Consider the following 12769-nt stretch of genomic DNA (forward strand, 5'->3'; position numbering starts at 1 on the left):
ACGTCAGCAACAGCGACTAAAATCTGAATTTCTGAGAAAAAAATTAGGAAAACTGATTTGTTCCACAAATTACTCTTCTTACAGCTTTCAAAGCACATTTAAGAAAACTGACTATAATTGAATTGTCTTTAATATTCTAACTAAAATGCAAAAAGAATATCACACTGAGTAAGTTTTTTTTTGATAACACATATGCACATACCCTTTTTCTTGATCTTTAACGCAAATTTACACTTGTACTTTTGTTGCCAAGCTAGAAAGCCTGAGAAGACAATGTTTAACAAAGCTTGTTTTTTAGATACCACTGAAAATGACATATATTGCTTCTTAATTAATGCACTTGTCATTTGTAAGACGCACCTCTTGACCCCCGGGAAAGGTGCGTCATTGTACCGATGTGAGTCGTACATTTTGATACCATGACGCACCTTCCGTCACAGAAAGTGACACACCATTACATTCCATCGACTCACATTTGAGTCAAACATATTACAAACCATTTCATGAAAATGACTAGCCAATGACGCACATTTGAGAAACACTTCTGCTTAGAGAAAGTGACGGTCCCATTGACACACCAAATGACGCAACGTGGTAAAGTGACTTACTATGACGCACATATGGGTCAGTATTGTGACGGACATTTTGCGGCCATGACGGTACTGTGCGTCGCGATTTTGGGGAACATGACGCAACCATGACGCACCATCCCCGGGGGTCAAAAGGTGCGTCTTACAAATGACACCTGCATAATACAGGTAAGAATTATAGGTTCTTTATCATAACTGGCCTTATGTGAATCCATAATTTTTCAAATGATGTCAGATGCACAAATATTTATAACAAATAAAAATAATGAAGCAAAGGACGGAATAAACATTGCACATTGAAATACACGAGTCATAACGTAAAGCACCAAACATATCCAATCCATCATACCAATCTCAAAATTACTGACACAAGCTCACACAGTGAAACCATTTATCTGCCCCAAAATATCAAACTTGGTAAAGTAAAACAAAGATTGCTTTTTCAAGAAGCAACAATAGGCCAGCAAGCACACAGTTGCATTGGGAATTGATGATGCACTTAACATAAAGCATCATAGGCCTAACCAGTGGCGTAGCATATGTCCAGCCTTAGAGGGGGCACGAGCATCAAAGTCTTCTTTTCTCATCATTTTATCACTTCTCTTTTTCATCCCTTTACTTCTTTTTCTTTGTCATTCGACGAGGAGGGGGGGGGGGGGGGGGGGGGGGAGGGGGGGTGGTGTGCCTCCGGTAGCTCCAGCTACGCCACTGACTGAGCCTACTTTTGTAATTAAAGCACATCTGCAGCAGCCGCATTTCAATTTTCTGAGCTGTTTTTCCCGCGTGGTAGGGTCCTTCCTGCCATGGACGGTCGACCAAGGCGACGTTGCGCGGGGCGCGGATTCTTGGTGTCCCAGTCTTGATAGTCATTCAGGTTGACCTCGCAGTGCTCTACAAGGGCTACGACCCTCTCGCAGAGGGTTTCTCCCCGCATCTTCCGCTTTGCGATCAGGAAAAAGGCCTCTAGGAAAGCGCCGAAGCACATGCCGGCTGCCACGCCCTCACAGGTCCGTTCGTTCCAACGACGGGCTACATCAATGTACATGATATCAGCAGCTGCCGTGGAGAAACCCCCTCCACACAACTTACATTTTCTGCCAAACAAAAGAAAAGATATAAAACTCTTGAAAGATATGAAATATCTGTAGGCTTGTCAAGATCACTGTTCACTGAAGAACATTTCCATAAGTGTGCTTTTAAAAGTGAGAAGAAGTCTGTTCATTGAATTATCTATGTGACGATATATTGGACATATGCATAAATAAAACAAAATACGAGAAAACAGTAAGTATAACATTAAACCTGGCCCAAGTCAGAATTTTTGTAACCCAGGTCGGAGTTTGGTTCTGTGCAAGTATGAATGCACCAAATAGTCTACTTACTAATGGCTTTGCAGTTTATTTTGTGTATTTGAACTCACAATATCTCATAACATAAGTAATATTTGAAGCTCATATTCAGAATATAGTATAGCAACATGGCAACCGTAACATACAGAGCAGAATATAGACTAGGACACTTTAAGCTGGCAGGTCACATTGTCTGCTCACACACACACACTTAGAGCTAATTCATATACGACCATGGATTCTTTTATCAGTAAATGAATGGCACTTGCGCGCAAAACAGGTCCTGGGGGGTGTTTCACAAAGATCCTAAGTAGAACTTAACTCTAAGTTCAGGGGTGATAGTGAGCACTAAAAAAAAAATAGGTTTTTTGTTTTCCCCTCAACCACGCCCCCCTTGAGTAAAAAAAAAAAAAGGCGATTCGCGGGGAAAAAACGGCATCTAACAACATTCCCCCCTTTCGAGTAAGAAAATTGGGAGAAAAAAATAGGGCAAAATAGGGAAGAATAGAGAAAATAAGGGGGGAATCAGGAAAATCAGGATAAAAAAGGGAAGAAAAAAAAAATCTGGTAAAAAAAAAAAAAAAAAAAAAAACTTTTTTTTTTTTTTTTTTTTTTTTTAAATCGGGAAGAAAAAAAAAATCGGGAAAAAATCGGGAAAAATCAAAAAAATCGGGAAACCGATTTAAATCGGGTTTTTATCAGGCCTGTAAGTTGGACTTAAAAATTATGGACAGCCATTGGAGTCTTTAAATGAAATATATTCAAAAGCAGAAATTCAAGTATTTTAGACTTTTTATTAATTCCACATCCAGAACATGAAAACTCCTTGATGATAGAAAATATGAATGATTTCAATAAACAATAAATGCCTTAATTTCAAAATAACTTTTACAAAATATTTTCAAAGATGCTAATGGCTTTCCATATTTTTTAAGTCCAACTTAGAGATAAGTTCAACTTAGGATCTTTGTGAAACACCCCCCTGCACATATTCACCTAGCTCAATGCTATAAGATACAGAAAAGTGAAGCGTATTACACTTTATCATAAAACAAACAGGGCCGTTTACCGCTTCCGATATTTGAACGAGGCCTTAACCCTTTAGCAACTAAACCGCCCCTCCTTTTACTCACTGAACCGCCCGAAACCCGCTCGTCCGTTTTCAACGCGCTATATTATCCGTTCTAGGGTCTCCCGTGATAATGTTATACATGCGTAATCCTTACGATGTCTACGGTAGGATTCTGCATAGAAAAATAGCGCACCTTTCATATTGTTCACAACAATGTCAAAATGAGAGCAATATTGCAACACCTTTCAGTGAGTAATAGGCCATTTTTGCAAAATCTCTAGTTGCTAATGGGTTACCCATAGACTCCGGGAACCGGGTGGCTCCTATACTAAGCCAATAGGAATTAAAGATAAACTTTAGTACTGGTAATGCGATTGCATTGTGAAAGAAAAGGTGTGGAAAGGATCAGAAACAGTTGATCATGTAGCATGTACATGTAAGTATTGGTGTGCACTGCAAGGTTCTGGAGTCATCAAAATCATCATAAATTTGACCAAGTCTTGGTAAATTAAGTAACAAGCACTGTACACAGAAAGCTATATATGGGACAACACACATGGTGTCAGGGCTATAGTACTACCTTGACTTCCTTGTCTTTCTATGCTCATTACTCAGCCAGTATACATTTTCTTCCACAATTGTTTGGCACATGTCATTTATTTGTAATCTTGAACATTCAGTGTAAGTTTCGTTTGATTCTGTGAGAATTAATTTTCTTTTTTTTACCTGAACTGGGGAGTGTTTCACAAAGATCCTAAGTAGAACTTAACACTAAGTTGGACTTAAAAAGTATGGACAGCCATTGGAGCCTTAAAATGAAATATATTCAAAAGCAAAAATTGGAGTATTTTAGACTTTTCATCAATTCCACATTAAGAACATGAAATCTCCCATGATAATAGAAAATATGAATGATTTGAATGAACATTTTATGCCTTCTAAAAAAAAAATTACAAAATGTTTTCAAGGATGCTAATGGCTTCCCATAAATTTTAAGTCCAACTTAGGATCTTTGTGAAACACCCCCCTGGAGTTTATCTTAAAGCAATTCAATAGTCAATGGATTAATGAGAGTAACCGAATGAGGGTACCTGCAGAAGGTCCTAAAGCCAGTGGCTCCCACTCGATGAGCCCCTCGCACCCCAAGAAAGAGGTTAAAGAATGCGGCCACACGCTCCACGATGCGTAGATGCTCGTAATTGCTGCTGAACTTCCGCGGCCAGATCTCCTCCAAGCAGGAGTCGTAGAGGGGGTCCTCCTCGTCTTCGGACGTCGGTTCAACCTCGAGTCGATGACTTGGAACGTCTCCCGCATCCAGATTGACTACCGGTCGTCTCGCTGCACTCCTGCAAGAGTTATTGGTAAGAAAATGTACGCAACTTTTTGAATACCAATTTTCAATTTCATGAACTTCAATTCAATTCATTTATTTATTAATGTCCTTTGGCAAGACATTGATCTACATTTGCCACACTCAATCCAGGTGATGAAAATGGGTACCTGGCAGGAATTAATTCTTTGAAATGCTAGAGCACCGTAATGGCAGCACAGCTAATGCTGTAATAATCTCCAAGTTTAGAAGTGCTTTAATAGTGGCTGCAATAAGCACTATATAAAAACTGAGTATTATTATTATTATTATTTCCATTATAACACACAAATATGTGCACAAATCATGAATATAAACAGTTCAATAATAACATATCACATTGGCAACAGAATCTTGCAGATAAATTTCAACATATGCACTGATAACGAACGAGTCGAACGACAATTGACCAAGGTCATTTGGACCCCATCATTCCAATACCACGCAGTAAACTGCCGCAAGAAAAACCTGCCATTTTTTTAACGTGTAAAAATAAAATGACAACTGCACGCCATAAATGTCCCATGCATATTCAGGGAGCACGATAGAAGAAACAGAAATATGAAGCTAATACATTTCATTTCATGTCATCACAGAAAAAAAATGCTGCAGTTTTGCCGCGTCACATCCAAACGAGGCTTAGGATCCGGTAACTTTGTCTCAGATTCTGAAACAAAATTCTGGATTTAGCTCATGCTGCAATGATAATTATAAATCTTTAGGTCAGTCAGGGATCCTATGATATTTATAAGCTGATCGCCTATCTGATTATCAAGATATTTATGATTGGAAATCGAAACAAAATTTTGCATTTGACTGATGGTTTTCATAACACAACAGTCTATTGGGGAAAATGAGTATGGTAAAACCGGTCAAAGGTTTTTACTTTTTTGAGGCACTTCTTGTTAATTCTGAAGCGCTATTTTGTAGGGCTTCAATATTACACTATATCACAGACACTGATAACAAGTGGGGCCGTGTATCTCAGATTTAACATTGTTAAACGATCCCTTAAGTCTCGTCTGAACCTTCTGTAGGGGAGACAAAAAGATATCTTACTTGAGACCCTTGGAGGACTTCCCTGGTCTCAGAAGCCTGAGCACGTCCGTGATAAGCGGTATCTTGATCTCTTCGTCGACTGGACTAGGTAGGATCTCCACCAGACCGTTAGGAAGATGATGCTCAAAGTCCAGTCTCAGGCTAGGATTGGCATTGACCTCGAGCAGGACGGGCTTTAGTTTGCTCGTCAGGAGGATGTCGAAGCCCATGATCTAGCATAAAGAAACAAAGTGCAATAAAGGGTTTTAGGATGGATAGTGTATCCAAAGATTAAAGTGTTCCACTCACCTAAAGGTATAACATTTGTGTACAGCTAGAATGCATAAAATCACAATATTTTATACAGCATTCTGTGGGCTAATGGATGAGGAGTATAAGAAAATAAAGAATTACATAAAATAACGCACACAAAACCACAGGTCTGACTTGTGTTCTGTGAGGGCCCTATTGAAAAAAATACATGGGGGCTCAGGGCGAATTAGCCCCCGAAATGCTAAAAAGAGCCCCCGAAAGTCATAAAATAGCCCCCCAAAATTTGCATAGAGTTCAATGCAAAACAAATTAAAGAGTGTTATTTTCATACAAGCAAGCTTGAAAAGTAATACTGAGACAGCCAAGTGACCTAGCTTCACTGAAATTAGCATTGGTATATTTTCTGGACCTTTAAACATTGAGGCCTAAGCTTGTCTTATCCTATGCAGGAAACAACACAGAGGATAAACAGAGATCAACATATCATACGAGTTCCCAATCAGCACTATAGGCCGACACAAATACATTTTTGAAGTTTGCTTTCGATACCCGAGAGCTAAACATTGCATGGTGAGTATTAAACATGGGAATGCAAATCGATTTCAGTTTTATTTGATGGCCAATTGGATTTTTGTTCCGGAAAATAAAGGTGTGTCTTTTGCTTGTTTTTTGTGATAACAAATGTTCTTTGTAATAATGAAATAGCCCATTAAAAGCATTTTTAAGATAACCCACAGAGAACAGCCTGAAAATTACATACTTAGCCATCATTTATTAAATCAGAAATGTAAGGATGAAATGTAGGCACACAGAGCTTTTAGCTTCTTGCCTTCCCTACAGATTGATTCAGCATTGAGATATCGATGATGCAATACGCCAGATAACGAAACTACCTGAAAGCACGTTGGGTTGGATCTCTTTGGAGGAAACTCCGCCTCCCACACGACACGTAGGTCGGGCAGCATGGCCGTGATCGTCTTGACAACTAGTTCCTGGATCTCCTCCCACATTCGTGGGGTATCCATGCCCCTACTGGCCAGAGTACCGAACACGCTGGTCATGGTCCGCTTGCTGCCCCGATCCGTCGAGTCGGTGTGCACAAAATTATTGCTGAATTTATTGAGGGAGTAGTTTGTCAAGTGCATGTAGGTGACGTGGAGGTTGCGTGTGGTCGGTTCTTGGTACGGCACGGTGCAGAACCGAGCCATGCCTTCCTTGCAGATGTAGATCCTGAGTGGGTCGATGGAGGCAAGCATGACGTAGATGCGTAGATCAAACTTGAGGCGTTCTAGAAGGAGCGGCCTTGGTATGTACTCCTGGACAACAGCAGGCTTGGTGAGGCCGGTAGTGGACATATGGTGAGGGTTAGAGATTAAGTAGATCCCTTCGCCCTGAAACACAATACATTTAATTTAGGTTATTATACTCAATAATGATAGTCACTCTACAAGGGCACACATGCCAATCCAACCACACTAACAGCCTTTCAGATCTAATATTTGTCCTTGTCTTGCACCAAAAACATTAAAAAAACAATACTGGGCTAGGTGTTCAAGGTCCTCCAAATCCTCCAATATTACCCCAGCTCAGCTGGACTATCCTTTTTTTGTCCCTTCAGCGTTCAAGGAATTCCTTTATACCTGGGGGACGTTTTATAAAGCCGTTCGTAAAGTTACGTATGACTTTAGGAATGACTTCTATATGAAAAGCCAAATGGGATGCTCAATTATTTTTTTAACTGCATCAACTAAAGTTGAACTGTGCAGATGTAACTTAACATTCTTATTATAACAAACATTTTAATACAATGTATACTTTTTGCCATAAATTAATTGAGGTTATTGGAAATGTAGTCACACTTTGTGAAAACATCACGAAAAACTTTGGGCATCCCATCAGGATTCAAGTCGTTCGTAAAGACACGCATAACTTTACAAAACAGCTTTATGAAACACCCCCCCCCCCCCACTCCAGCAAAGCATAGAGAGTCCATGCTAATGCGTATGGACCTCTAGCACTGCATGTATGTGGTATGCACGGGGTGGATTTTTTTTAGTATTACGATCATAAAATGTAAGACAAATACAACATAACATAGGTTATGTTATATTTGTCTTACATTTTACAGTATTTAAGATTATTAAATTATTTTTATAATAGAAAAAAAGAATTCAAAACGAACTTTTAAAGCCCTTTTTCCACCTTCTTTTACAGAGACGGCAGCATGATTCCCTCCTCGATTGCGATGACATCAAAACTGCGCACTTTACGCACACCATACACTGACTTCTACATGCGCTACAATTCGCCACAAAGACAGCTCGCCCCTGAACAACTCGACACAATACCCTCCCTGGATATCTCGCCACAATACCCTGGACAACTCGACCGTAGCAAGTTGTGCAGGGTATTGTTGCGAGATGTCCAGGGTATTGTGTCGAGCTGTCTTGGGGCGGGTTGTTTTTGTGGCGAGTTGTCTAGGCCCCGGTGAAAACATACGTGACTCGTGACCCGTGGCTCTTGCGCAACATCTGACGGGTAGTTTTCTTATCTCGCAGACGTTTTCATTTATTGCTTTATCGCAGGTTTAAAGCACCTAGGCCTCTTATTCCGTACAAATTTCTAGATAGACTTTCGAAATGCTTATTATTAGTATCATTATTAATATTATTATTATTAAGACCCCAAAATTGCTAAATTGAATATTATACTTTGGAATTATATAGTAATGCTCAGTTGGGCTGAAATGTATACCAAACTCTAAAAACGCTCGTACGCAATAGCCTACCGCTGAGCTGTGTACACAACCGATCGCGTCCATATCAACATGCATATATTCGGACGTAAGCGGTCGCGAACGGTCTTTAAAAACAAAGGTCATAAAATCCGAAAATGGCGCACGTTAGCTGAATTGCGGATGGGCTATAAGCAAACAAGTAGGCCAGATGTCTAGAAACCAAGGAAATTTACACTAACGAAACTTGTAAGTTCCATTCTTTATTTATTTGTGATGGGTTATATCCCATTTAATTAATTAGTAGGACATTTGAAAGTGTCATACCGCAGGCTTTCAAATGTGTCGCGTTAATGTGCTGGTGCCAGTGTTGCCTGTTTTACTACACAGTCAGGATAGTGATGCTCCTATGTGTGCCCCCCCCACCCCCTGGCCTGGTACTCATTTAACACCTGGGTGGAGACAGGAAAATGGAGATTAATGTAGTGCTAAAGGAAATTTTTTTGATTGAGTCAAAATTTGGCAGTCTTACCTGACACCCGTCATCTGGTTTGACGATGAAGACTGGCTTGGCTCGAGGGTACTTCTGGGTGAAGGTCGCCACCTCCGCACAGAAAACGTGGTATTGCTCGGGAAGGATCCAGGTGCGTGGGTAGAAGCTGTATTCATCGGGGAAGAGTTGTCTCATTTGATGCAGTAGTTTGGAGAGCTGGGCCTTGCGTACGAGTTCCAACAGACCTGTTAGTAATATGGCAGTTGTTCCAAGAAGTTTTACTGTAATTACTCTTATGATTGTTTGTAAAAATGTGATCATGAATGATCAATAAAACATAAATAAAAAAACTAATAAAAAATTTGTTCTTAGAAGAAACCTCACGGTCACAGCACACTCACAGTTGCAAGTTTGCAACACCTCAGTTTTTAATACCAGCAACTCGTAATTAAAAGGCATGAATTGTAAATACAGTAAAGCCTGCTTTAGCGACAACCTTTATAGGAGAGACAGCATTTTTCACTTCCCTTGGAAATGGTTTTTTAAGAACACAGGTATTAAACTTTTAAAGAAACCTGTACATAAAGACCATCTGCCTAAAATGGGTTGCTTTTCTTGTCTCCCTTGGGCAGTCTTCAAATATATACAGGTTTCACTGGTACTGTTTAATTACAGGAGCTAGCTTACATGTACATATCTATTCATGGGTAGGGAATATCTTTGTAGTATAATAGTTCATTGTCATCAATAATACTTAAAAACATATTTAGGGAGACTACATGTATGTAAAGATTCTGAAGTGCAAGAAAAGAACTTTGCAATTTGATGAATGAAAAGTTTCCATCATGTACTGTACAGCTAATTTATTGTATTAATTTCCCATTCTCTTTTAACTACAACTAAATGCACTAAAAGAAAAAAAGGGAATTTATTGCAGCATTAAATGTTTTACATGTATGAATTCGTTAATTTCCCCTTCTTAAGATTGCCAATTTGATGATAAGACAAACATGCAATCATTGAAAATCTTTTTCTTTTTCTTACCTGGGAATTTATTGACCATTCCTCCAAGGGGTTTAGTTTCACAATCATCGAAGGATACTCCATTCCAGAAGAGATCACACGGTACGCGCTGACTGCCAGTAGACTGATTAAAGTGGAAGAGAAAGAACATCGAGAGATTTAAGGACTTGCTTTGCACCTGTGATAACATTAAAAAAGCAGCCAAATTATGCATACTCTAAACTAAAAAAATCATATAAAAAAAAAAATGTCTAGATAATACCTCTAGTCTCGGTCTGGGTTAGTTTGATAGATCTACCCACCTGTCGCCAGGGTAGATGGCGGCTATACATGTAGGTGTACTGGTAGTAGGTCTAGGTCTACTTTTCATAAACGCGAATTCATTAAATACATTGATGTAAACAACATTTTTATCAAAATGTAGAAAGTAAAAGTGACAAAGAAATTTAAATAGTTGGCTAGAGAATAGAGAATAGACTAATTACGAACACTTAAGTTAAGATGGTAAATAAGATATTGATCCTAACCTAGTCTTAGATAATTTATTTTTTTAATTTTTAGAGTAGACCGGTAGACTGGCAGAGTCATGGGAGTAGAAAGCAGGTGAATACAGGGACATGGATATTGGCCAGAAAGAGCGGGAAGGCTGGAGTTGGAGTGGAGGGGAGTAATCTGTTGCCACAAAATAAGGCGCCCGAACACCCTGACCCTGGATATCCCTATCAACTACCAAGAACAACTCGACCTGGTCGAGTTTTCCACTTTGTTTTCCCTTGATTTTATGAATTACATTCACTTATTATACTCAGAATCATCATGAAGCAGATAAAATGTTAACTAAAATATTAATACAGGTAGTCAAAATTATGAAAGGATATAACATAATTGATAAATTATGGAATTTTCAAGAGTTTAACCTTGCTTGAGTGTTATCACCTTCTCGGCAAAGTTTTAATTGCAGACAATTGTTAAATGATACTTGAGTCTCGACCGCGACTGCTAGCTATTCAAAGGAAATTTAAGTTTATTATTTTGAGGAAAAGTCTACGAAATTTTACTTCAAAATGCTCGAGACTTTTGTTTGCTTAGAAAGTAATTTTAGGCAAGAAAAGGGATGGAAATACCATTACCACGACTCAGAGTCAGAGTTGGGTGATTCTGCTGCAGTTGAATGTTGCATCGAGTAACGACAATGAATGAATTAACTAAAAAGTTTGTTTCACTTACATCAAGAACAAGTATGACTTTGACTGAGTTCGAGAGTTTGAGTATGATCATTTAACAAGGATATTTACTCCATGATTATCTGATTCCCTGTCAAGACTTGTCTTTGTGTAATGATTGCTATTATATTTAACCCTTTCATTATTCATGACAATTTAATTATACATAGGCCTATAACAAAACAAGTGACTTTAGTTCATAAAATTGTCTGTGTGAGACCCTAGCGGTTAGCTGGGCAAGTAAATGATGTTCGCTCTTTACCTCTTTCCAACGCCATCCTAATTCATTGAGACTAACTCTCAAAACTTCTCCACTTGATCTTGCTTTTGAGGTGTTGACCATCAAGATGTTTTGACGTCGTCTCCTTCTCCCACTTCGACTACGAGATTTCTGTTCATCTTTAGTACTTCTTTCATTTTTCTTTCCTTGTGTTTTCGATTTGACATTCGATGTATCGTCAGCGGTTAAACGTGAACTGGGATTGTTAAATGCTAGGGATTTATAGTTCGGCGTCGGTTTCAAACCTGCATCTCCATCGGTGCTGGGCCTGGGGCGGCCCGCGATTGCCTTAGCTTCCCGTTGATTTTCTACGAGGAGTTGTGCTATTTGATTTTTCAGGCATTCTTCATATGCTATTTGTGCATGCGTAGATCGTGGATATATCGGCTCCAACTTTGTGCCATTACCAGCATTTGAACCATCTGAAGATGCCGACATCATTAAAACCCATCGCTATGATTGTCACCTTAAATTAGCCCATGATATTTGCGTAATATGAGTTAAAAATCCAACAGTTGCAATAATTAATTCACATTGCTGAAGCTGGGCGTCGATCGTTGCTCTGTAAACAATTGTCTAAAAAATGTCGTAGCTGGCGCTAAATACAAGATCTCTAGATCTCTTTAGGAGCTCTAGATCTCTCGAGGAGCTCTAGATCTATATTATTATATGTCCCCCCAAAATCCCATCATGATCAATCGTGAAACAATTAAGATTTGGATTGGGTTTCCGAAACTTTGGAAGGGTAACAATTTTTAATCTGTTTGATAATATGACAAGTGAACAGTCACATATGGGATGACTCGTCAAAGTTCATCTTTAAAAAGTGGTGATAAAGTGCAAAAACAATGTTGCTACTTAATGTAGGCCTGCGTATTTAATTTGTATTTCCCCCAGAAATATAAACATTTATGACTCATGCACAATTATTACCAAGCATTTAATTACAAAGAATGCGCAATACACGTGCCTTGTGTATTTTGACGACATATATATTATAACGATCCACTGTTTGTACTTTGCATTTGCTACTTACCATTTTGATGCGAACTATCATTGGTTCCCCCCCCCCAACCCGTTATACCAGTGGCGGATCCAGGGGGTGGGGTGGCCCAGGGGGCCCGGTCCCCCCTGGGAAAAAAAATGTGTATTTTTACATTTTTTAACGTTAATTTTACCTTTTTTTTTGGAGATACCCCCTCCCCCTGGCGCTCAAGGGGGGGGGGGGGGGTGCAATTTTTTTAAATTTTCGAGTACCAAAAAAAAAAATTAGTGCTCACTACTCTCCCCCCCCCCCCCCCCCCCAACTGAGCAAAATATTGGCC

The 12769-nt window shown here is 39.2% G+C and overlaps 1 protein-coding gene across 1 annotated transcript; it reads right to left on the reverse strand.

The window, feature by feature from the left end:
• Positions 1-1236: 1236 nt before the first annotated feature.
• On the reverse strand, positions 1237-12022 carry LOC574605 (tubulin polyglutamylase TTLL11). The gene is made up of 7 exons (XM_030997524.1): positions 11427-12022; positions 9963-10065; positions 8958-9163; positions 6585-7082; positions 5440-5651; positions 4103-4357; positions 1237-1684 (listed from the first exon to the last, which is right to left on the reverse strand). The coding sequence occupies exons 1-7, from the start codon at positions 11883-11885 to the stop codon at positions 1348-1350; spliced, it is 2070 nt and encodes a 689-aa protein (XP_030853384.1). The 5' UTR covers positions 11886-12022; the 3' UTR covers positions 1237-1347.
• Between the last annotated feature and the right edge of the window lie 747 nt (positions 12023-12769).

Source organism: Strongylocentrotus purpuratus, unplaced genomic scaffold, assembly GCF_000002235.5.
Source record: "Strongylocentrotus purpuratus isolate Spur 01 unplaced genomic scaffold, Spur_5.0 spur5_scaffold_4, whole genome shotgun sequence".
NCBI lineage: Eukaryota > Metazoa > Echinodermata > Echinoidea > Camarodonta > Strongylocentrotidae > Strongylocentrotus > Strongylocentrotus purpuratus.